The sequence below is a fragment of the Talpa europaea genome (genome assembly GCF_964194135.1).
Source record: "Talpa europaea genome assembly, chromosome: 9".
Taxonomy (NCBI): domain Eukaryota; kingdom Metazoa; phylum Chordata; class Mammalia; order Eulipotyphla; family Talpidae; genus Talpa; species Talpa europaea.
The window spans coordinates 66005866-66032678 of record NC_140076.1 but is presented as its reverse complement, the minus strand read 5'-3'; the positions used below and the strand labels follow the sequence as shown (position 1 = coordinate 66032678).

At 37.1% G+C, this 26813-nt stretch overlaps 1 protein-coding gene across 1 annotated transcript in view; it reads right to left on the bottom strand.

Annotated features, from left to right (window-relative positions):
* Window positions 1-26813, bottom strand: part of CREBRF (CREB3 regulatory factor) — a gene marked incomplete at both ends in the record, with an annotated part of 46138 nt that overhangs the window by 7157 nt on the left and 12168 nt on the right. The window contains 8 exons of the mRNA XM_084242367.1: window positions 5476-5549; window positions 6730-6919; window positions 8330-8524; window positions 14370-15456; window positions 16658-16783; window positions 17671-17786; window positions 18766-18975; window positions 19942-20028. Of these exons, the coding sequence (XP_084098493.1) occupies window positions 5476-5549; window positions 6730-6919; window positions 8330-8524; window positions 14370-15456; window positions 16658-16783; window positions 17671-17786; window positions 18766-18975; window positions 19942-20028 (2085 nt within the window). The remainder of the gene's footprint in view (window positions 1-5475; window positions 5550-6729; window positions 6920-8329; window positions 8525-14369; window positions 15457-16657; window positions 16784-17670; window positions 17787-18765; window positions 18976-19941; window positions 20029-26813) is intronic.

Sequence of the window (26813 nt, the reverse complement as noted above, 5' to 3'; positions counted from 1 at the left end):
TGCAGGTATGTATCAATGTCAACTATCCTGTAAGCAACTTGCATTACTTGTCTACATAGTTTTAACAGTAATGACAGTGCCTGACATAATGAATTACAGTATCTTAGTAAATGTTTATTAAATAAATCAAACCAAGTCCTTCAAGGACAAAAGCTTTAAAAACTAAATCCCTTAAAAAAAGAGAGCTTAAAAAAAAAAGAGCTTAAAAAAGCTTAAAAAAGGCTTAAAAAAAAAAGAGCAAAGTTTAACCCAAATAAACAGAAAGAGGAAAATTAGAGTGAAAATCAATGAAACAGAACAAAACCTACAATCAAGAAATTTAACAATGCCAAAAGCTGGCTCTTTGAAAAGATCAACAATTGATAGTCCCACTCCCAACTCCCAGTTAAATTGATTGATTACCTGTATGAGGAATGAAATTTCTAAAATCTGAGGAAATAAGATTCCATTTACAGAAGTATCAAAAAATATAAAATACCCAAGAATAAAATTAAACAAAAGATGCTCAAGCAGTCTATACTAAAAATTATGAAACAAGGCAGACAAAAATTAAAGAAGATAGAGATATCAGGTTCATGAATTAGAAGACTCCATTTTTTTAAGATGGTGAAATGAGCCTACATATTCAAATACACCCCAATCAAAATTTTGCAAGCTCTTTTTAAAAAGTAAAAAACTAATTGTAAAATATATATGGTCACTCACAGGACAAATAATAACCAAAACAACTTTGAAAGAAAAGAACTGATACTACTTAATTTCACAGTTTTATAAAACTAAGTAATCAAGCTAGTTTGTATTAATATAAAGGTAGACAAATAGATCAGTGGAATAGATCAAACATATGTATCAACTGATTTGACAAAGGTACAAAAACAGTTTAATGTGGAAAGTCTTTTCAATGAATGGCATTTGATCAACGGTATATTCACATGAAAAAGATAAACATCATATCATACACAAAAATTAACCTAAAACTAATCAAAAAACTAAATGTTAAATTGTAACTATATGAATTCTAAGGGGAACTATTCATAATTTTGGAGTTGGCAAAGTTTTTTAGAACACAAAAAAATAGAAAATATGAAAGGAAAAACTAAAAGATTAGAATTGATCAAAATTAAAAATTTTTACTCTTTGAAAGAGGTCAGTGAGGAAAAAAAAAAAGGCAAGTAAAAGACTAGGATAAAATATTTTCAATATATCAGACAAAAATAACTGTGTCCAAGAACTTATAGAAGACAACTGAATTTTTTAAATGGAAAAATATTTGGACACTTCACACACACAAAATATATGAATAGCCGATAAGCACAGAAAGGTATTCAATGTCATAAATCAGAGAAATGCAAATTAAGACCTTGATGAGATACTACCACATACCCATTAGGGTTGGTTAATATGATGACTGACCCTACCAATTACTGGCAAGGATACAGATCAATTCAAAACCTCCTACACTATTCTGAGAATGTATGGTACAGAACTTCTGGAAAACAGTTTCATGTTTCTTATGAAAACAAATATACCTTATGATCTAGCTAGTCTACTCCTAGATATTTAGCCAAGGGATATTAAAACATGTCTGCCCAAACACTTATAAAGGAATATAGCAGCTTTGTGATAGCAAAAACTAGAAACAACCAAAGGATTCATCAAGAGGTGAATGAGAAACGAACTGTAGTATATCTAATACAATGAGACACTACTCGGCAATGAAAAGGATACAACTCTTCATATAGATAACAGCATGATAAAATTTAAAAATAGTTATGCTGACTGAAAATAGCCAGGCCAAAAAAAAAAAGAGAGAATATATTGTAGAATTACATATATATATATAAAATTTTCAAAAATGCAAACTAATTTATAGTGACAGAAAGCTTACTGTGTAGTGGAGTGAGGTGAGAGGAATGGCTTACAAAGGGGCAGAAGAACTTTTGGAAGTGATCAAAATGTTCATTATCTTGTCTGATTTCACATATGTACATATATGCTCACCCTAATCAAATTAGGCTATTTAAATATGCAGTTAATGTACTTCAATTATACCTCAATAAAGATGGAGGGGAGAGAAACATTTCCAATTTCAACACATAGGATTCCTATGGTCTGCAATAAATCTCTATCTCCTCAGAGACTGCTTTGAAATCAGTGACTTGCTATTCCTCATTTAACTATACTGAAAAGAGACCAATCTAGACAGACACTGAAGAAGTGAGAAATAATTAACTGTAGAGGGAGAGGGGGCAGTTTAAAACAACATGCAGAGTCAATCTATACAAAATGTGTCACCAAACAAGTAAAGTACAGCTGACTCCCTAAATCACATGAAACAAGAAATTTATGCTTCTTTTGGATGAATAACTAAGTGGGAACAACATTAACTCAAATATAAATGAGACATTTACATGCAGGCTGGACTTAGAGAAACAATGAGGTTCCACATCCTCTTAAATAAGGTCATTTTATAAGAATTAAAAAACACTATGAAATCAAAATTATTCAATAAAACAGAGAAGAATATATCTTATCAAACTGGGGCAGTATCCATCCTAGATTATCTGGCTCTTAGAAACTGAGACCAAACTTTAAGTCTATAAACAGATCCCTTAAGTTGCAACTCCATGTTTATATAATAATATTAAAATTTTAATTTTCCTATAATAGTTTGTCAGTCAGAATGTAGGTCCAGTCCACTTAATATTTCTATTTCTCATTCTGAGTCAACAAATCTACATTTGATACACAGAGCAGTCTCTTATGAGCTTTGGTAAAAGGAATCAGTTAAGGAAAGAAGTTGGGTAAACAGCAGGAAAAGTATAGTGCTGGATCCCTGAAGCTAATCCTTGAAAGAGTGCTATTTCATGGCACTTTAGAAAGGATAAGGGAAGCCTCCCTTTCTGCCCAAATGGTTGCGATCAAGATAGGAAGTTTATGAAATCCCAGGAGATGGTCCCCTGGCAGGAGATCACTCTGGAAACAAAGTGGTGACTATGAACATCAATGATGATACCCCTACAGCCATGCTCTGGTGGCTGGAATTAACCACTATCCCTGCAAAGTGACAGCTTCCCTGGGCAAGAAGAAAACTGCCAAGAGATCAAAGATCCAGTCTTTTGTAAAAGTCTATAACTATAATCACTTCATGCCCACAGGGTACTCTGTGGCTATCTCTTTGGACAAAACTGTTCCCAACAAGGATGTCTTCAGAAACCTGTTCTTCAACAAAAGGCCTGATGAGAGGCCAAGGTCAAGTTCAAGGTGAGGCACAAGACTGACAAAAATGATTCTTTGAGAAGCTACAAACTGAGATGTTTTCTTTCGGTTATTAAAAATTTTTTAAAGAATTAAAACAATAGATTGAATTTTTCATAAAATTAACTTTATTCTGAGATGATGTCTCTCTCAGTACTTAATACTAAAATATCTTCCCAAGTATGAAATAACAATAATTGTAGATGATTTTTTTAGAAGTGTCTTCACTGGGTAAAACATAAAATTGGCAACCCAATGGTTCCCAAGTCCCAAAATGTTTTTCAGATGCCATAAATTTATGAATAGAAAATTCTAGAAAACACTGCATTTATGTGATTAGGTAGCAAAAGTTCCATAAAGCAGTAATGGAGTGACTCCCAGATATTTAGAGGAATCAAGGGCCCTTTACCCTTGAGAGATATACAAAAAAACTCTGGGAAAATAGTCAAACTACATGTGACAAAAACTACACAAGAGCATCTCACTGATTCTGAGAAAGAGCAGTTGAGGCTGCTCTTTCCTAGAAACTGGAGAAGAGAAGCTAAGTAAGATAAAAGTAGAAGAGAAATAAATGAATGAGAAACAACTCTTTCTCCTAGCTGTCTAAATGAGAATACTACCTTTTAAAGACAGGTCTTTTCCTACATGAAAATATCAGAGGCTTTAAAAGTTAGCTTTGGACAGTAAGGTAATCATCAAAATTCAATTCAAGCTTGGACAACATACTGAGAAGCACACATAATTCTGGGTCCTTAACTGCTCCCCATCCCAGAATACATTTACATTGCAGACACAAAGTATGTGCAAGCATGGATGCACAAAAAAAGTCACACAGAAGCATATAACTGGATAAATACATTAAGTGAACAACACATAGATATATATCTACATAGAGCCAAAGAAATGGTGACCTAGAAGGATCTTGCGGCCTACAACTCCCTGCAGCATGAATCAACAGGTTCTATAACGAAATATGAATGCCCATGACAATGTATTACTATAAATATATACCTACTTACAGAGTTCAAAGTCAAAATGCTATAGCAGCAAGAATGGTTAATAATAAAAATGATTGATTTCAATTCCAACAAACCAACTATTGTTATACATAACTCATTTACCTTGTTTGGCATTCCTGAGTGGCCATTAATAAGTAAAACTATCAGTTCATTTAATAAATTGTGAATTTCACAGCTGACAATCCTCCTTCTAGCCTCTCAAATAGAAGCATGATAATCAAGATAAAGGATTAAGAAAAAGAGCACAGAATTTATTAGGCACCTATGTGCTAGACATCATGCTGGACTTAAGCAAAACTCCATAAATAATAATTGATGGTTTTGCCTGCTATTCCACTTTCATATACAACTTAGCCAAAGAGCTACACAGTGAAAAGAACAATTTTGAAAGTAAAGGAAACATACAATTATGATACCAAGTTTAAGGAATAATTATTATAGAGTTTGAGGTAAGGAAGGGGTGGTTCTCATTACAGATCAAAAGCAGAGCTTTCCAACCCTCTACGGTGCTGTAGAAAGAGTCCAGGTTCATGAGATGATGACATTCTCTGTCTAAAGGGGTCTCCTCTCATGAGAAGCCTACTATATTGCAGGATACCTTAAAATGATGATTTTTCACATGTGCTATGAAGTAAAAGATTGGTAAAAAAAAACAACAACAACAAAACAACAAAACACTAGTTGAAACCAATGGTTCCCAAATAGATGCTAGGATGGTTGCTTATGAATAGTCCAGGAAGGGTCAAATGGATACCTGCTGGGAGAAGCAGAAGCATCTGTATTTCAGGTCAAAATGTACCTAAAATACATGTACACCAATGATTCTAATGAACAATCAAACTTGGAAAACACAGGTCTAAACTATCCATTGAAAGGTTAAAATAAATATTAGTTAATAAAAGTGGCTAATCCAGCAATACAATTATAAAATGAAATTAAGTGATTAATGATCACAAGTAGATGAGTTCTTCAGGGGATAGATGTGATTTGGCTTAGGGAGCCACAGACACAGATACTCACACTAAAAGGAGGACATGAATGAATAAAAGTGATTACTAGTGGCTCACTAAGTGGATGAACATAAAAGAGGCTGGCCTAAAAAGTGGCAGAACACAGGAAAGCAAATAAAACCAAAGAAAAAGAAAGTGGTCAGCAAAGTAACAGGAGGTTAATCAAATTCTTAAAAGTTTAGGTTTACCATATTCTGTGTTGAGGCCCCATAATTTCACTTTATTAGCTTCATACTGGGCTTTTTTCTTTAACCGACAAGCCCTGTGAAAGGAAGGAGCAATTAGTTCACTTTTTTTTAAGTGAACATTCAGAATATACTTCTTTTTGCTGCCGTCATTTTCTAATTAGCAACCCCAAATCACAACCTACTGCTAATTACACCAAGGAACTCAGTAACCAAAAGACACCATATAATCATTTACCCAAATTGATTTTTAAAAATTTTACACACATTCAAAAATAAAGCTATGACCAGTACACCAAAATAAACAAACACCAAATAACAATACCAAGTATTATAGAGGATGTGAAACAAGTGGAACCCTTATATATTGCTACTAGGGATGTAAAACAAATAGTATGCATAGCTACTTTGGAAAATAGTCAATTTTAAAAATAAATTTTAGATATAGCTACTTTGGCAACTTCTTATAAAGTTAAGATACATTCCTGGATAATAATAGGAGAAACAAACAGAGAAATGAACACTACTGTCCACACAAATAACTGTAATTATTTATAGGGGTTTTATCCATAATTGTAAAAAACTAGAAACTAATGTCCTTCAACCAGTGAATGGATAAACTATAATATATCCTTGAAAAGGAATACTATGCAGCAATAAAAAGAAACAAACAATTACTCCGTGCAACACCAGGATGGATCTCAAACACAACATGCTAAGTCAAAGAAGTGAGACTCAAAGGGCTACATTTAGTATGATTCCATCTTCCAGAAAAGGCAAAATTGTAGAAACAGAAAACAGATCAGTGGTTCTGGGGGTTAGGGGTGGGAGAAGGGGTTTACTTTTACAAAGAGACATGAGGAAGTATTTTTTTACAATATATCTTGATTGTGGTGGTGGTTATATGACAAGTTAGTCAAAACCCAACATGAAAAAGGATGAAATTTTACCACAAGTAAACTATACCACCAATATAACCTTGATTTACTCTGAAACAAAAACAAAAGTTTGATAAAATTTTTCATTGTTATTCTATAACATAACACACTTGAGTTAATTCACCTCCACCTTTAAAAACTTCTCCCGTGAAGCATAAATATCATTTTACTTTCAAAGTAAAAATGATATTATGCTTATGTAGTGTTTATAAAGTATTTTTCTGAATAAATGGTAGAGGGTGATCTCTATAAAAGCACAAAGAACATCTAACCTCACATCCTAGACTAATTCACAAAAGTGAACATGAATTGCAATTACCTGGAAGCCAGCTTATTTTTTTCCTTCCTTGACCTTGGCCGGGCTGTTAAGGGAAGTTCACTGACTGGCGTCAGATCACTAATCACCTTATTCAGTTTCCGTAGTTCATTGCCTATCTGGAGTAGTTTTTTAGGATTTGGTGTCAGATCTTCCACATCAGTTCTCCGGGACTTCTTGACTGCATATTTTCCTAAAGAATTTTAAGTTAGGTTATTTTACTTCACAAGAGATACATTTTCTGTAGCCCACCAGCCACCTTTTATTTTTCAGAAGTCTTGCCATATTTCAAATGTTTCAGCATGTTAACAACCAATGATGGAAAGACTGACCTTCTCTCCCTCCCATCTTGTGACTGCAAGGAAAGGAGGCAAGAGGGCACAACTCCAACCTTTTTCCAAGTCCTCTCCACTTTAGCTTTCTAGCCCTGGTACAATTATTAATATCTGCATGGCAGTTATAAGTATCTTAAACCTAAGGATTAGAAGTGACATTCACATGCACACAAAAATCAGGGCTAGAGTAAATACAGAGTCAGAAAAGAGTTTGGAGAGTTTGATGCTGTAACTAAAAATTTGTCAGATGCATATACATTATTCTTGTATTGAACTCAAAAGTCAATAAATGAATGCCTTTTGGGAAAGTTTTTGGTTATTTTGATAAATAACATCACAGAAGACTCAAGGAGTCTTGTCCTATCACCGCAGGTAAGAGGGATGGCTCTGTTCTCTAATCTATACCAAACATGTCACTAACTATCTCAATCAATAGCTACCTGAAACTATTTACTGGACCTGACTTTTCATTTCTGGCAGAAAATTCATCTGAAAGCAAAAACTAGGTCTTCACTGAGTCATAAGAGTACAGACCTGGGTGCCAGCAAAAAGGGAAAATGAGGCACAAAAATAAAAAATATTTTTCAGATGCAACCTGTGTCAAAAATGCTTAGCAACTTAAATCTGTAACATGAGTGATTTTTAATGAGTCAAACTTAGCATCCTCCACATTGTAAGACTTTGGATTAATGTAAAAAATAACATTTGTGCCAACTGAATTCTACTTAATTACTTATCTTTCTGAGTCCACAATTCAAATTAACCTACCTAAGAACCATAAGCTTCTCCTGATTCCGTACTATTTGTACTATTCCACTCCTCTCTCCATTCCTCTTCTCACAACTATTCTTCCTTTCTTTTCCTGCCCCTTCTTTTTTCTCCCCACCACCAAGCCAATCTCCTTTAATCCAGTCATACAGGTCCAGAGGGTGGATGAGAACAGAAGGGAAAAATGCCAGAGCCCATTCTCTTTCTCCCCAGTCCTCTAGTTTATAGCAGCTCTGATAGGTCAAGTATTGGCAGGCTCCTAGTCATTTCCTGGGTAGGATAAACAGCACAAAAAGTAACTAGAAATGAAATGTTTTTACAATGGCCTTCTTCCCTGTTTAAGTGATGGCTCTCATCACCAGTAAAAGCTGAAAAGCAGTAATAATAAATACTGCAGTTCTACTCTTCCCCTTTCCAGTTTGCTACACTCAAAAAACATCACTATGGTTAGCATCTCTATTTAAAGTGACATGAGATAGTTTACCACAATCCCCTCTTACCATGATGTAAGCCATTTTTCTGATACATATTACTTGGCAATGTGTCTCGGTTCCATTCAGATGGCCTTAGCATCCTTTCTTGTTGTGACGATGTGAGCTGTTCGCTATACTCCCAGAAGTACCTTCTTTTACCTCTCTTCCGAGAAGATATTGAAGTCATCTCCTTCAGGTCTTCCACTGAATCATTTTCATAGCCTTAAAAAAAAGCCCCCCAATATTTAAATTCCAAAATCTTAGTAATAAACATTAGGACAAGCAAAAAGATCCTTTCCATTTATCACTTGATATATTTCTTCTATCTGAAAAAAATCACTCTAATGTCAAAGACAATAAACCAGGTCTATAAAATAACTGTTAATATGGTAATCTCTAACTCATAAAATATTCAGAGATTAATAAATATGGGTAACTACACTGCTTAACTCTTCGGTTTTAATAAGTTAGGTACATTTTGTATCTTCACATAAGATTGAGAGAATAGTGAAACATAGCTACAGGAATGTCAAAAAGTACCATTAGACATAATACCGTGATTTTACATGTATTCCTTCTAACATTTAAGCACCTGGAGCATCCCCAGACAGAACATATCCAGTACGCAGATTCTGTGAGGTAACAGAGGTTTTCTCCCTACCTCCCATCTTACTCTTTTTTTGTGCAAGTACAAAAATGTCAGTTCTCACATAGGCTTTTCTCCCTACCTCCCATCTTACTCTTTTTTTGTGCAAGTACAAAAATGTCAGTTCTCACATAGGCTATCAAATAAAAATGTATACGTCTATTCTAATATCTTACTGGTATCAATTTGCATATACTTTTTGAGAAGGGGGAAGTTTCAGAAAATACTCAATTCTGAACTAGTAGAACTACTGGTCACACCTAACACAAGATGACCAGTCAATCTAAAACACCCTAAGGGAACGCCCCTCTTAGATGTACTTCACAGTATTACTTCAAGGTATACAGGGGATAAGGTGGCTCTGTGTGCAAGATGCACACCACCCCAAACCTAAGAAGCCCGGGAAAAACTGAGCAACACTGGCTGAGCAAAATGATCATTTTCCCTTCTATAAACATGACCCCTCTGAAGCTGATACTAAGAAATGGTGACATCTGCATGCTCTGGGGGTAAAGTTAAATTTTATAAATTTACCAGGCTTTTAAGAGAGTAAGAATCAATCAGGAATATGATTCAATTTATATGACATACTGTAAAAAGCAAAACTATGGGAATGAAATAGTTGCCAGGAACTGGGGGTAGAGGGAGGAACACAGGGAAATTTGGGGGTGATCAAACTATTCTGTCTTGACTGAGGTGGTAGTGGTTACATGACTATATCCACTTGTCAGAACTCATCAAAGTGTGCTTTCTTAAGAGGGGTGAACTTTACTGTGTGAAAATTATATTTCAATAAACATGACCTTTAAAAAAAGAATCACATGCAAGAGCAAAATGATTTTGGGGCAAATAGTGAAGACAAGCTTTTGCAGTATTGCTGGCATTAACAGCATTAGAATGCACATTGTATTTTAAAACAATATGTATGGTAAACAGTCTGACAGTGAACTTCAGGTTCTTAAGAAATGATGCACAAGTTGAGTGACACAATCATTTCTAGAATTCCAATTTCTTAAATTATGTTAGATACATAAAACAGTAGTTTTGGCTTACTTACTTGTGCTAATGTTTCATTTCAAATAAGAGGTTCTTACCTTGTTTCAACTATCATGTTAGCTTTAGAAAAGGTGCGGGGGTACTATGTCACCAGAAATGGCCAATGAGACCAAGTCAAGCAAAAATTACAGATTATGGGAACACTGGTTCACAGAGATTACCCTAGCTTAGCTGGATACAGGCAGATGTACCAACCAAAACACTTCCAACTTTCAGTCAATGTCCAATATACGTGTCCCACATTTAAGTTATTTAAGTCAATGTCCAATATATATGTCCAACATATGTGTCCCAGTATAAAGCGGAAGGGAAACATTCATCTTCTTCCCATTGCTTTATCTGATATTCACCCTTAAACAGCAACTCTTCTCATGTGGCCTGGATTTATGGCAAAATACTATCCCTCTCACTTAATGTATTTATATATTTCACTTTCAGACATTGCAATTGAGAATTCTTAGAACTTGCAGACAAGGTTATTAACCCCATTTTCACAAAGAAATACACTCATGGAGGCTCTAAGTGACTTGGCAGAGCTGGGACTGGCTGAGGCCTCATGACTCAAATGCAGCCCCAGGGCCTCCCTCGTGGCGCAGCGGTTGAGCACTGGGTTGCAAAGCTGCCCGCAGCCTCTGCAGCGCCAGTTCGATCCCCGGCTGCTCCCCGGCCACCGGAGGAGGGTCCCACATGGCACGCAGACCTCTCCTGCCGCCCGCTGCTCCCCTCAGCAGTGTACTTCGGTCCTTCTGCCTGCTCTGCTCCCCACTCTGGCTCTGGTGAATTCTCTCGCCCTCCCACGCTTCTGACTATACCCAGTGCTTGTATAAATAAATAAATAAATCTTTAAAAAAAAATGCAGCCCCAGTTGAGCTTTCCACTTTCTGAGTTTAATTCAGTTAAATGGTCTAAATGGATGTGTGTGTGTGCACGCGCGCGCATGCGTGTGTGTGTGTATATAAAATATTATTCCACATATATTCTCTGTTAAACTCAGAGTCATGAAGATTTTGGGTTCTTCTGTCCCACCCAATTAGTTACATCAGTTTTACTTATTTATATCAGTCTTTTTCCAAAAAAGTACATTTCAAAAAGTACTTAAAGGATATCAGTTTTCTTTGGCCTAATACATTAACATTTTATAATTGTATACAAATACATTCACTGTAACACACACACACACACACACAGAGGCAGACTACTGTACTCAGTAGAATGCAGGAAACTGTATTTCCAGATTACTGGTCTAGCATTTAAGGCAATGAAACACTTCTCGAAGTATGTTATGAGGAACACATGCCTTCATCTCCAAGTGAGTTCTGTCATCAATAAGTTTTAAGAAACATTTCATTCTGCATTTTATTGCAAAGTAATAGCACACATAGCCATATTAAAAGACTGAGAATTCATAGCAATATACAAACCCACTCGACTCTAAGTTCTACAAAGACAAGGGTTATGCCTATTTTGTTCATCTCTGTATAGTCAATACCTAATGCACACAGTGCCTGACACGAAAGTAGGCAATCAAAAAATATTTTCTAACAAATCAATGACTTGTTTAATTCAACATTTCCCAGTTTCCCTTTTCATTTGATAAATCGCCATACTGAACTGAGTCATTTCTTCCTGACATGGTTATCAAAAGGAATGAAAACAGCTGTATTTACTGCCTAAAATCCAAATTACACATCTTTGATTAGTGGAGACAACTGCCATTAAGTTAGCAAAGTCAACTGTGAAACTGTTTAGTAGGAATTACAAAAAAAAAAAAACTTTCATTGTTGATACCCAATTCTTAGTCTCAAAACCATGTAATTCCATGACTACAAACAATTGTAGTTTGTCTACAGAATAGGCTCTATTAAAAGCCAGTTCTAGAATAAGGACTGAAACTCCATTTTCTACCTTTCCTGGAGTGTTGCAGGCTCAGGCACTGTTGCAGCTAAGTGCCAAGAAACAGAATCAAGGGAGCTAGTCATCACAAGAAGGCCTTTGTAAACTAGCAAATTAAATCAATCAGCCTTCTAAAACTAGCACGCTGAAAAAGCTGTAACTATCCCTATTTTTCTGCTTCAAAGAATTCCTTCCAACTTCTCACCAGTAATTCATTCTGCACTCCTAAAGTCACTTGTTTAGCTCTTTCTTCCAAGAAAAAGGAAAATTTCCTTTAGTAAATGTGAATAAAGCCCAAGTAATACCAGAAAATTGTGTTGATTTTGTGGGTAAGGAATGTCATTCATTCATATTTGTGAGAATTGTCAAAGTAGTACTGTCCAAGGAAAGTTGACTTTCCTTCAAGTCAACTAGGAGTGAACTAAATGTAATTTAAATATTTAGCATTGTTAAATAATACCAAGAGGAGCTCTTTACCCTATCAATTACCAGCTAACGAAATGCATTGTTTTAAAGCTGTGTTGTTGCTTAACACCAAACAACAAACTCACACATCAGGGTTCTCCTACAGGGACAAGACAAGAGAACATGGCCTCACAGACAATGCCAACTATAACACTGACTCCTTCCCACTGAGAAAATGGAAATGAGGGTCAGCTTACCAAGTGTTCTCTCTTCACGGATCTACTCACCACTAAACACATTTATCCAGGTGAAACCAAGTCAAAAGATGAAGGATGATTTTGAAATGGAAGTCAAAGCAGAGATGGGGTAGACTGTATGGTCCTTATTGGCCTTGGCTGATGATGGTACAATTTACCAACTGCCTCTGATTTTTACATTCCGTTAAGCACCAGCTGGTAAAGGCATCTCCTTCCCCATGCATCCCGGTTATTACCCATCTCCTCCTTGTCATAGCCTTCCTCTGTCCTCCTACCCCTAACCCTAAAAATGAGACTCAAAACAATAGGGCTCATCTGTTAGACTCTAGGGATCACTCAGGGACAGCCCTCTGGTCTTCCCATGGTAGGGAGCTATTTAACCAACTTACCACAGGCAACAAAGACTACTTAATTGAAATAAAAAAGCAAATTTTACTAATTTGCTAAGAGAAAATTTTCCTGTTAAGTAGAAAAGACAATAGCTCTATTTAGACTACACAGAGTTCTGAAATAAACCAAAGGCATAAACCCTGTTCCTTACCTTAAACTTAAATACCTTTTCCTTACTCCACCAAGGCAAACAACTTGGTTATATCAAATATATAATTCTAAGCTTTACTGTAACAGAAAGATTTCACTAAAAAAAAAGTCTTTCGCTATCAGAGAGCTTCACTGGTTACAATATAGCTACTATGCCTTAAAAGCCTTTCTGAAGGGCCTCCCTGGTGGCGCAGGTGGTTGAGTGCAGCACTGTGAAGCTGTCCGCAGCCTCTGCAACGCCGGTTCGATTCCCACCGGCCTCGGAGCAACCCACATGGTGAGCGGACCTCTCCTGTCTTGCCCGCTGCTCCCCTCAGCAGTGTATTTCATCAGTCTGCCTGTTCTGATCCCCGCTCTGTCTCTGGTGAATTCTCTCACCCTCCCACACATCTGGCCTGTACACCAGTTCTTGTACAAATAAAATAAATCTTTAAAAAAAAAAAAACCTTTCTGAAAATTAAAGATCATATTTATACTATCAGAAAATCCTGCAGTCATAAGAGTTCCTTGACAATTTAAGAATTTTGAAAAATAAGTTACGTTTTTTAATATAGAAATTATAAGATCAACCTTATTTCTGAAGAAAATAACTGGCTTAAATTGAAAATCTCCACTTCTTTGTACATTTTAACCATGGACCACACAGCAGTACCACTTTCACAAATAAACTGCACATGCCAACAGTGGCAATAGCCCAAGTATGTAAATGATGAAGCGAACTAGTTCTCTTCTTTTACTTATATGCAGTATACATAAATAAAGCAGTCTCCTTCATGTCCAATAAATAAAAGCCAGTATTTTCCTTAAATGGAAACATACTGTACAAATGAAAGATGCAGCAGACACAAAGAAAAAGCTGTCTTTTACATTATTTATTAAGTAGGTTTTGGTAACTATAGGCAAGAGTAATATAAACCATTAGCACTTGGTTCACCATTTTAGGGACTCTTACCACAACCATAACAGCAGGACACATGCAGAAACAGGAATATTTTTTCAACCAGTCAATCCTTGGCATCTTTGCACAATCACTCAAGAAAATGACAAATTAGGTGATTTAATATAAAATAATTTAAGAAGCAGCCCTCAAGGAATCAGCATATGAACCACTCTATGAACAAAAGTAATTATTTCAGAACTGTCTAAATAGAAAAAAAGCAATTACATATCTAAGCCAAGACATCAAGTCATTTAGCTCCCAAAGCCAAGCTTTCAATTTCAAGATTATAGGAGAGAGATCAGTTTGTTAAGCATCTGAGCATTACAATACCTGGTTCAGAGAATGTGTCACTAATATCATCATCCTTGTCATCTTCATAATCCTCTTCCTCTTCTTCCTCCTCCTCATTTTCAGAAAGTTCATGCTCACTACCAAATCCTTCATCATGGTCCTCATCATCAACATCCTCTTCATCCTCCTCCTCTTCTTCAGGACTGCATTTGGTTGGCTGTTCACCCAAGTTGTCAGAGACAAAAAGGGAGTAATTGTGCTCTTCTTTTTTCTGGGATGAATCTGAGACTGATGTGCTGGCAGAAAGGCTGCTACTCTCTCCCACTGCAATTGATCCAGGACCCTCCTGGGGCAAGGGACTGAGTAATAGTTCTTGGGTTTCTTTAAAAGGCAAAGCCGGCGTGGCATGACCCTGCAGAGGCTCCATCCCTTTTTTCTCTGGTCTCTTTGCTACGGCCCCACAGTAGCAGGTGTTCTCCTTTGCTGCATCTGTGTGAATCTGGCTCAACAAGGGTCGGCTCTGCTGCACTGGGCTGATCTTTACCTTTGCCTTTTTTACATAGTCCTTACATTCAACATGAAAGTTCACCTTTTCATTATGACACATGTTGGTCTTCATCATGATTTGTGTGCTTGAAGTGGGTTTACTTGCTTTTTGGACACAGTCTGACAAAGGGACCTCAGCCTGAAGAGTCTTAGAAGAACACACAGGGGCAGCTGCTCTGCTCGTGATCTTTTTACCAGGGAATGAAGAGGGCAAGGGATTTTGTTTGACACTGAAAAGTGAATCAGGGTAATAAAGGGAATCAGAAACAGACTGAGAGTCCTCACTATTAAGCTGAGCCAAAGTGGGAGTTTTACTTATGACTTCTTCATCTTGGTAAGGACTAGAAAAATCATCGAGACCCAGGTAATCCACTTCTTTTGTTCCCCAGATGTCACAGCTGGTTAGCTTGGTGTACTTTGTTAAGTCTTCACAGTATGTGTCCCACTGTTCCCAGTTTGAGGTTAAAGTACCCTCACTATCCAGGACATCTGTGAAAGACTCCAAATTTTCAATGTCTTTGCAGTCCTCCAAAGAAAGGAAGTTGTCTCTAGGATTCTGTTGGTAGTTCATCTCTCTATCCTGAGAAAGGTTCAAAAAAAAAAATCACACACCACATTAGAAAAGAAATATTCACCTTCATCCTCACTTCCATTGATCAAGAGCTCTTAAGCTTTATTATTAAACACTCTGCCTTAAAAAAGTTTACATTTCCCAATTTTTTACTTAGACGGACTTGAGGATTGCCTTAGATACAAGCTTCAGTTATAAAGCAAACAATGAAGGCCTACCTTCATCACAGAAGAATCTGTCTTCTTAAGTGAGAACTTACAGGTGAAAAGAGCAATCCAAAATGAGTTGGAACTCAGCCACAAAAGGATGAGATCTTTTGTAAGACCTTGTAACAACTTTTAGGTATGGGTCATAAAATATTCCTCATGAATAGAGATTGAATTAAAATGTCAATTAGGTTATGTATGCAGTCACGATTTTCAATTTTAATTCTTTTGAACGCATTTAAGCTCTCATGAACTAACATGAACGCCTGCTCAACATACATTATTTATGTTAAAAAGAGTAAGTTATAGAATACTTAGCATATATTTATATATTCATTAAAAAATTCTGCTAGTAGTTACCCTTGGTAAAAAGATTTGAAGAGGGAAACTCAGGAAGGAAATGAGGAAGTTTTCAATTTTGTAGTTTATTTTTTTTTCTATTTTGATTTTTGCATTTGTTTGGGCTTTTTATTTTGTTTGTACTTGTGCATGTGCATGTCATTGTAGTATCTTACATGCTATAAAACTCAGACAATTCAATGATTTTTCATAAATTAACAAATATTTGTTCTTTAGTTTTCCAGTTATTATACTTCTGTGTTGCTTAAGTTGTATATAATTAAAAAATTTTAAATCTTTTCTTAGGAATCTTAATGTCTACTGACCTCAAGAATAAATAAGTATATTCAGATATTGCCTGGAATCCCTACTTCTGTCTCTGTGTCATACATCGTGCTTAATGTTATCATTTCCAAATTTTCCAGCTTAAATCCATTAGCAGTTAAGATTTTTTGAAAAGAGAACTTCACATACTCATCATTAAAAAATAGACTTAAAAATGCTTAACCTTTCTTCTTACAGTCTTCAGTGCATTCATACATCCTTCTAAAATTACTAAACTGGCAATCACAAGACTCAAATTTGGCCTTTTCAGGCATTTAAAAATAAAATTCTACTACACCATGTACCCCAATTAATGCAGAATACAAGAAAACGTTACTTACCAGTTCATACATGAAATCTGGATCTGAACTGTTTGCTAAGAGATCTGTGCTCATCAGAGTCTGTTCTGAAAAGGTGTGGCTTCGAAAGGCATCCCCAAAAGGCGGATCCATTCCGCTTACACTAGGCTATAACAGAGTGGTTTTAATTTTAGAAAGTTAAAGACCCCCTCAAGAACAAAACCTCACTCTCACCCTTCCTAAAATGTTATATTCAGAAAACATGTCTGTGTTTTTTCAACTGTTTAGTACATTTAAGAGATTTAATAGCATTCAACTGTGTGCTAAGATGTGTTAAGATAAAGAAATAGAGTGGCAATTGTTCATAATACCTAACTTCTAAAAAACCAAAGCTTATTTAGCCAACAGTCAGGGTACAGTACCTAACGAGCACTTGTATTTAGCTACACAGAATTTCTTCAAATCCATCTCTAACAACAAACACTCTCTATTCTAACTTCAAGAAATGGAGGATGCCCTGCCATTTCCTCGGACTTGCAGAGGTAGCAAGTCAGTCTTGCTCTGTAGTCCTGAGTTCAACATCTTATCTCCCAAAACAAGCTAGAAGACACTGGGCATCTGTAGAGTTCAACAGAAGACTCTAGAAAGGTGACGGGAGTGGGATCAACAAAATATCCAAAACTCTTTTGGGCCAGAATGGTGATTTGAGCATGAGCATGGTAGTCTTAATCCTGATCCCTATAAAGGGTGAAATTCATTTTATAACAAACAATGGGAAAAAAGACTTCAGCATCCTGAGATAATGTTCCCTCTTGTTTACTCTCCATTGCTCTTTCCTTTCAACATCTACACAAATCATTCTGGAGTAGAGACAGTGGGTCTTAAGTGGAACAAACAAGTGAAAGCCCTCACTGTGAAATCCAAATGTCTGAAGGAAGACAATGAAAAAGAACAACTTCCTCTTTGCCTTTTTGGCCTTCCTCAAGTTTCTGCTTTAACTTAAAAATTATTAGTCTATTTGCTTGTATTTCCCTATTATATAATCTTCTACCTACCACAGACTGCCTTTTCACATACTTTCTCATGATGCTTTTCTTCAATGGCACTTCCCACTCCATTCTTTTCTTTCCCTTATTTTCCCCATTCTCATCAGGCTGCAAGATCTTTCTTCCTAAAAAATTTTAGCCTGAGAAAACAGGGCTTTATGTTTCTGAATTCAAGTATTTAATAAATAGCAAATTATACCTTGAACAGGAAAAAAATCTAACTGGTATATGCAGGCCACTTACCGCAGAGATAGGGATAGACATAGATCACTGGTCTTTTTAATATTAGCTAGCAAATCCCCTTTCTTTGCCTCCACTGTCTGCCTCTGAGTCACCACACAGTCCAGCAAGTTGATTTCCGGTGCTTGAGCAATAGCTCTGCCTGACCCCATATATAGCCACCTGTGCCCTCTCATTATTTCTCAGTTTCTCCTCAGCACTGCACAAGAGAGGGGAGGGGAAAAGCTAACCACTGGAAGGTGGAATAAACAGGTTTCATTTACTGTTGCAAGGACCCCTTAAACCAAAAGTATCAATTCAAAGTAGTTACATAACATAGATATAATTATATAAATAGATATAACCTATATATAATCATTCTTAGGTTCTGAGATAGAGAGAGAGAGAGAGAGAGAGAGAGAGAGAGAGAGAGAGAGAGAGAGAGAGTGTGTGTGTGTGTGTGTGTGAAAGAGAGAGAGAGAGAGACTGGAGTCCCTCACCATTTCCTCTTAATTACTTAACAGGCATAAATGGAAGGAAGCAGTGGGGAAATAGGAAGAAGACAGAAGAATGGAAATGGGATTTCTGTGAATTTTCAAGGGAGTTGGTTTAGCCCCCATAAAACTAGCAGATCTGTCCACCTATGACTAACTTTCCATTCACCGTTTCCCCTATATCAAGCCATTGAACTTCAAAACTGTATGTAGCAAAGAAGAAAATACAAACAATGAAAAAAGGACATGTACTTAAAACTAGCTGAGATGAGAAGTAAAACATTTTAAAGAGCATATCAAGTTGTGTTAAAATTCAGAGAACTTACAGAACAAATAGTGACTTTCTGCAGTGGGAAAATAGAAAACTTTACACCTACTCTGCTTAAATTACCTGAGGCATTTCCAAGCCCAGATCCTGTGAGTCTGATTCCAAACTTCTTTTTATTCTTGTCTGTAAAGTCCTTTCCAGCTTTACTTTTAATTTCAAGATCAAAGATGATTTTCACAATAAATGGCAGGTTTTCCCAATATAACTTCAATTCAACTGCTTGGATCTCTGCTGTTTTTTGTTTTTGTTTTTTTTTAACAATTCTGTGCAAATCTGTCAAACAACAACACAAAGTAACTTCACTGCACTCCATGAAAAACAAGTTGACCTTTCAAAAACATATTAACAAAGAACACTTTATTATTTTTTTTTGTGGTCCTAGTCCTATTTTATTTTTAATTTTTTCATTTTTTAATTTAAATATTTTATTTTATATAATTCTTACATCTTTTTTCATCTTTGCACAATGTATGCATTTTCATTTTGGTTATATTCCCCATAAAATTGCACCCCCACCCCTTATTTTGACTGTAGTCCTTCCTTTCCCTGCCCTCCCCGCACCCCCTCCCCTCGACCAGTGTGTCTCTGATTTATAGTTGCTTGTTGATTTTGATTTTCACTTTTAACAAAGAACGCTTTAAAGGAGTAAGTTTGGTGGTTGCAATATCAAGAATTCGGTCTGTGCTGAAATTCACCATTTCTCCGTAGTTTCTAAAATAGAGTTGGTTAGTCACCATTGGCAACTTTTTTTAAAAAAACACCCTGATAAAATTCACAGACCTTTCTTTTTCCGTGATCTGAAAGATGTATTATACTTAATGTTAAAGCGCCCATTCACTTTATGTTCTGTATAAGGAAACAATGGATTACATTTCATCCATCCATATAATCATTATGCTAAATTAATCTACATTTTAACCAGTTATAAATCTATAGGATAATGAATACATCATAGTCAACAGTGAAATTTAAACATATTTGCTATATTAAATAAAATCATATTCCTAATGGCATATGCAACATTATTCTTTGAGTCACAAGTGAAAACTGTCACTGAAATAATTAGTCCAGTGGTTTTTAACATCTGCATGGGAGAAATAAGGAGGACTACTTGGTAGAGCAGTTTCAGGGTTAAATTAAACAATGACTGGAAATCACCTGGCACTGGGTCTTAATTTAAATGTTAGTTTCCTTTTCCCTCCTGTATGATGGCCTTAAAGCAAAACTAAACTGCTATACCCACTTCATCTTCTTTCCGTAGATAAGTGGTACTAAAGTGTGACACTGGGACTAGCAACATCAGCATCACATCAACCTGGAAATTTGCTAGAAATGCAAAATTGTGAACCGCAGAGGTACTAACAGAGATAGTCCGGCAGTGAGACCCAGTAATGTATTTTAACAAGCCCTCCAATGAGTTGGAGCCACTCTAAAATTTGATAACCCCTGTCCTATACTGAATGTCTTGCTCTTGTTCAGTCTAAATGCAGTATTGCTTTTTAGTTTGATGTAAAGAGTCGGTTTAAGCTTAGTTGCCCTCTGTAGTTAACAAATTCTCTGGGCTAGAGGAGTACTTTACTATAATTTCAAAGACCTCTTTTAAGGTCTTTGCTGGACATATAAGAGATGGTCATAAGGGACTCAACAGTTGTTCTACTTACTTAGAATAGTAAATTGACTACCGTTTGTATTTTTTGTACCTTTTGTATTTCCTGGTCTTTGCTGGGTTCTCGCCTCTGCTGAGTTGTCCTTCCTAACTTGTAGTCTAGCCTAGAAAACACTATCAAGTGCTTAATCTGGGTCTACAAACAGAATAAATTCTACATCTTAATCCCGTGCTATAGTGTTGAGTCGGGTGATTCCTGCTCCAGCCAAAGGTCATTTCTGGCCCAGTTTCTTCTTATGGGGCCTCATGCCTTGGTCTTACTGCTGATAGGCAGTTCAATCCTAACTCTTCCCAAGTCCCATGAAAAACATGGTCAGTCCCCTTTTCCAGACCTATTACTTAGACTCTCAATTAGGCAAATAATTCAAATCACGCATTCCACAAAATAGACGAGTGTAATTCTGACATACAACCTGGATCTGGGAGAAAAATGTGACTTTCTACCTGAAATTTACCTTATCTGCAATAGGACTGAAGATTCAAAAAGAGACAGAGTTCTATTCAACATGAATTTACTGTCATCTACTGAAGACACCATCTACCAACCACTTGGTTTACCAGGGAAAAAAGAACCAAAAAGTGGGCCAAGTTCTAGTTGCTGTTCTTTCTTGCAAACTATACAACACTGCGTAAATCAATTTTTCTAGGTCTCATTTTTCCCAACTCTAGAAGAGAGCAATGCTACTCTATCCTGGCTACCAAATTTTCTAATCCATAAATCTTCCATACAAATACAAGTATTTATCTAAAATTGTATTTCAACCCTTGGCACCAAAACTAACTTTATTAGCCCATCTAGTTAGAAAAATACGTACATACTTGTTGGGAGACAAAAACCTGGGTTCCAGTTTTGGTCCCATAATTAAAACTAAACAGCCTTGTGAATTAGAGCATTAGTTACTTAAATTTATGCCTGAGCTCCCAGATTGGAGGAATTACAATTATTCTCCCTAAACTATAGGGATGTTGTAATAATTGAATGAGACACAAAATTAGGTTGTAGCAATAAATCTTTTTTTTTTTTAAAGATTTATTTATTTATTTATTTATTTTATTTATTTATTTATACAAGCACTGGGTACAGCCAGAGGCGCGGGTGGGTGAGAGAATTCACCAGAGCCAGAGCAGGGAGCAGAGCAGGCAGAAGGACCGAAGCACACTGCTGAGGGGAGCAGCGGGCGGCAGGAGAGGCCTTAGCGCCATGTGGGACCCTCCTCCAGTGGCCGGGAGCAGCTGGGGATCGAACCAGCGCCGCAGAGGCCGCGGGCAGCTTCCCAACCCAGCACTCAACCACTGCGCCACCGGGGAGGCCCTGTAGCAATAAATCTTAAGGGTGATTATTATCAATATGTCTATTTGCCAATGCTTTCTTTTATCACACAGCTACTTTAGCTCAAAACTCTGCCAGATGTTGGCAGCGAGGCTGAATGTTTTAAAGACACCAGTTCTCAGAGAAAGTATCCACCATGTGAAAAGCTGAGCTCATTCACCTGAGATAGTTAAAGGTCCTTAGTTGCTTCTCCTACTTCTCAGGTAACTGCAAATAGGATGGAGGGGAGGGCAATTCTACCCCCACGCAATAGGACCTCTTTTCACTTATAAACTGTCCTAGTCTCTAAAGTTAATACCCAAATTCACAACAAACTATCCTCATTCCCAATGTTCTACACCCATTTTCTAGAAGTCCTTGGTACCGTTCCAAACATTTATTGTTAAACAGCCACGGAAAATAAAATTCCCCATCCAAAAGTGGAAAGAAAAAAAGAATAAAGGCTTCAACAGCAATTACCACTACCTGGAATTTTCCACAATGATACACTACTCCCAAACTGTATCTTATAGCAGGGAGCAATACACAAAGGGTACATTAATACTTCAATGGCCCAGGAACACTGAGGAAGAACTTGCTTTTCAGAATGTCTTCACACTTCTTTCAGTTTAAGATTATCCATATTTTACCCAAAGCTTTGATAAAAAGTAGACCACGTATGATCTAGTTTCCCAATCTGTGGCCTAAGAAATATGCGTTCAAATTAATGTTACATGGTTAAGGGTTATGAGCTGGGAAAACACCACATTAAACAAAACTATTACACTGCCGTTATGGTGGGGCTTCTTGGAAACAAAGTGCTGCATGCTGATGAGTGTTTATAAATCACCAACAGGTCAACAAAGTATCATTTCCCAAACTTATTTGATCATAAAATCTCCCAACCTCCCCTCAAGCTGACCTCAGGACTAGTGTTTCTCCGCAAAGGACAAAACAAAACTCAAAAAAACAGGGGAAAGGCTAAATTAATTCCCCTTTTACTTTCTTTTACTCAGAAAGCTCACTTACAAGTTCCCAATATAATTTTGTGAGTTTTTCAAGGGAGAGAAGATTGTGGTTCATCAGATATAATATTTATCCATAGATTTTCTGTACCTGGGCTTATTAAAAAATATTCAACAACTTCTCCTAAGCCCAGAAAACTACTCTAGTGAAAGAACCACCTCTCTGAAGCAATGAGAAGGAGTAAATAATATGTGTGAGCAGTAGTGAGACACCCAAAGACAGTCACAGGCTTAAGCTCTTCCACCAGGTACTAACCTAGCTGTTTAGGGTTTTCTGTTTGAAGCTATATTGAGGCTTACTGTGTATATAAGACAAAGCTAAAGGTAGAGTAAGATGATAGGAAAGGTTAAAGGGCTTCTTACAAAAACTCATCCCTCAGATAGTTCAAATCACAAATCCAAACCTAAAGCCAAACCCAACAGTTTCCAAGTGTGCCCCAGGCAGCTCACAGGTATCCAAGAGCTCCTAATTGTGCCAGTTCTAAACCTGAGTATTTCAGCTGATCCTTGAGAGTCCATGTATAAAGAAAAGTTGACATAAAAAAACCTTCTTGGGCCTCATCACTATGAAGTCATCTGTAGTCATCGCAGCATGAGTTCAATCCCTGGCCAGGGAGCTAACGCATGTGGCCCAGCAGACCTCTTCTGTCTCACGGGCTGCTGCCCCCAGCAGTGTATTTCAGTCAAACTACCTGTACTGTTCCCCACTCTATCTCTGGTGAATCCTCTCACTACCACCCCCACCCCGCACCTCTGGCCTGTACCCCAGTTCTTGTATGCATAATATATCCTTTCTTTAAAAAAACCTGCTTTATAGATGAAAAGGTGTTATGAGTATGCAGATACCATATATGACTGCCAGAATCCCTGCAGCTCCCTTATCATTTGCCACTGACTTAGGCCACTGTTCCCTGTAACTTGAGGGAACTGGGTTCTCATAATGCTAACTAGCACTTCTGAGTCATCCAACATTCATCAGAATAAATGTCAATATATTTTTGACACACCCATTAGGATGGCTATAATGCAAAAAATGGAAAGTAGGGCTTCCCCGGTGGCGCAGCGGTTGAACGCTGGGTTGCGAAGCTGCCCGCAGCCTCTGCAGCGCCGGTTCCATCCCCAGCTGGCTGGGGAGGGTCCCGCATGGCGCGCAGACCTCTCCTGCCACCCGCTGCTCCCCTCAGCAGTGTACTTCGGTTCTTCTGCCTGCTCTGCTCCCCGCTTTGGCTCTGGTGAATTCTCTCACCCTCCCGCACTTCTGACTGTACCCAGTGCTTGTATGTATAAACAAACAAACAAACAAATAAATAAATATTTTTTTAAAAAAGGAAAGTAACAAGTGGTGAGGACATGGAAAAACAGAACCCTTGCAAGTTGCTGGTGAGAAACTATACAAATGAAAAACAGTTTAGCAGTTTCTCTAAAAGTTAAACACTGAATTACTATAGGATCCAGCAATTCCATTTCTGGATATATAGTCAAAAGAAGTGAAAGCAGGGGCTCAAATAGATAACTTTACACCTATTCATAGCAGTATTATTCACAATAGCCAAGAAGTGGGGAAAACTCTAGTGACCCTCAACAGATGAATGGATAAACAAATTGTGGTGTATACACACACACACACACACACACACACACACAATAGAACATTACTCAGCCTTAAAAAGGAATGAAATTCTGACAGGCTACTACACAGGTGAGCTTTGAGAACATTATGCAAATGAAATCAACCAGACACAAAAAGACAAAAATTATATGATTCCAACTTAATATGAGGTATCAAAATAAGCAAATTTGCCAAGACAGAAAATAGAATAGAGTTTACCAGCAACAGGAGAGTTGTTTAAGGGTACAGAATTTCTGTTTGGGGTAATGAAAATGTTCTGCGAGAGTTACAACAGACTGCCAGTGTACTTTCTGCCACTGAACTGTACACTTAAAATAGGTTTAAAACAGCAAAACTCATTTATTTTATCACAATGCAAAAATCTAAATGATTTTTTGGAAGAAATAAATACACACACACTTATACTATCAAATACTCCACATATCATGGTTTATTTTGATTTTTCTTACTCTTTGCTGGGTCATGCTCATCATTTGTTTCACATGGACAGAGTTCTTGGTTTTTCTCTCTCTCTCATAGTTAGACTGTACCTAGTCCACAATTCTAGGAAGTGTTTACTCTCCTGACCCCTAATTTAAATATATCATTTATCCTAAAACTAAATCCCCAAGTAAAGTTGAAAGAAAGGGAAAAGATGGGGAGGGGGATGTGAAATAAATGGAAAGAAGAAGGACGGACCACTGACTTGGTTGTTTATAAGTTTATACAATGTAAATACCCCATGGGATACCCTTGTGTGGCAAGACAAACTATTTATCAGGTTAACCAAGTTCTTTAGCAGAGCAGGACCCACCTGCTACACATTTCATCCTACTAAACATAGAGACTTCTATGTCTCACTCAACGATTTCCCTCCTTTCAAAAACTATTCCACAAGTGTTGAACAAGAGTCCTTCAGATGTGTACTAAGTCAAGCCACTACCTGTTTCATGGTGCAGCAAAAATCAGAGGTGCCCAAATCTCCAACTCATTGAGGAAGCAGAACCCGCCTGTGCAAGGGACACATTGGGAATGGTGGGAGCCACATTCTTCCTTCATTATACAATATAAATCCTGTGAACACAAGTGCAGGTAAACACAACTATACTCTTCAGTTATCTACAAATACAGGTAAATACTACACTCTTCAGTCAGTTCTCTAGACTCCAAAATTTAGGAAACAGGCAAGTAAACTTGAAACTACTGAGTGTATCCTATTTATAATGGCTCCACTCAGGATTTCTTCACTTTACAATGGTAAGAAAGCAAAATGCATTCAGTAGAAAATGTACTTCCACTTTTGAATTAGAATGTTTTATTTATCACTTTTAGTATAGCATTAGTAAGTTATATGAGCTATTTAGCACTTTATTACACATAAGGTCCAGGGCTTCCCTGGTGGCACAAGGGGTTAAGTCTCATCACTTATGAAGCTATTCACAGCCACTGCAGCATGAATTGATCACCAGTCAGGGAGCTAACCCACATGGTGCAGCAGACCTCTCCTGTCTGGTCCGCTGCTCCCCCAGTGTATTTCAGTCAATCTGCCTGTTTTCCTCCCCACTCTATCTCTAGTGAATCCTCTCAACCCCCGCACCTCTGGCCTTAACCCCCAGCTCTTGTACCCATAAGTAAATAAATCTTTAGATGAGGTTCATGTCAGAAGATTCTGCAGGATAGTGGAGATGTTCTGAGCATGTTTAAGGTAGGCTAAGCTAGGCTATGATGTTTGGTAGGTTAAGTGTATTCAATGAATTTTTTTACTTAAAATATTTTCAACTAGGAAGATCAGTGGATGGTTTATGTCAGGAATTATAGCAAAAGACCCTCACTGTTCTCCATATCCAGCTGCTGCTTATCTGTAGGAGGTAAAATAGAGAAAAGAGGAGAGTAAGGAGGGAAATGACCTATCTTTTCCCACAGATTGAGCGAGAAAAGAATCTTTTCCTAGAAAGCAGTGCTTTTCTTACCATGACCTTATAGAGAGATGGAATTCTTCCTCCACACTACTTTGTGAACTCTTTATCTCTGGGTCAATCTAGTCTCCTTTTATCCTCATATTCAGAGTTTTAAAAATTAGGTTTGCCCAAAGAGAAACCCCACCGACTGGGAGAACATTTTTGCACACAACACTAACGATAAAGGACTGATCACAAAAATCTACAAAGAGCTGATGAGACTCAACAAAAACAAAGTAAATAATCCAGTCGAAAAATGGGCAGAAGAGCTAAAAAGAAACTTCTCTGAAGAAGAAATGCAAATGGCCAACAGGCATATGAAAAAATGTTCAACATCACTTGTAATCAGGGAAATGCAAATCAAAACTACCATGAGATACCATCTCACACCAGTGAGAATGGCACATATTAAAAAAACTAGCAACAACAAATGTTGGCGACGGTGTGGAGAAAAAGGAACTCTCCTGCACTGCTGCTGGGAGTGCAAACTGGTCCAACCACTATGGAGAGCTGTGTGGAGATTTCTGGACCTACTAAACATAGA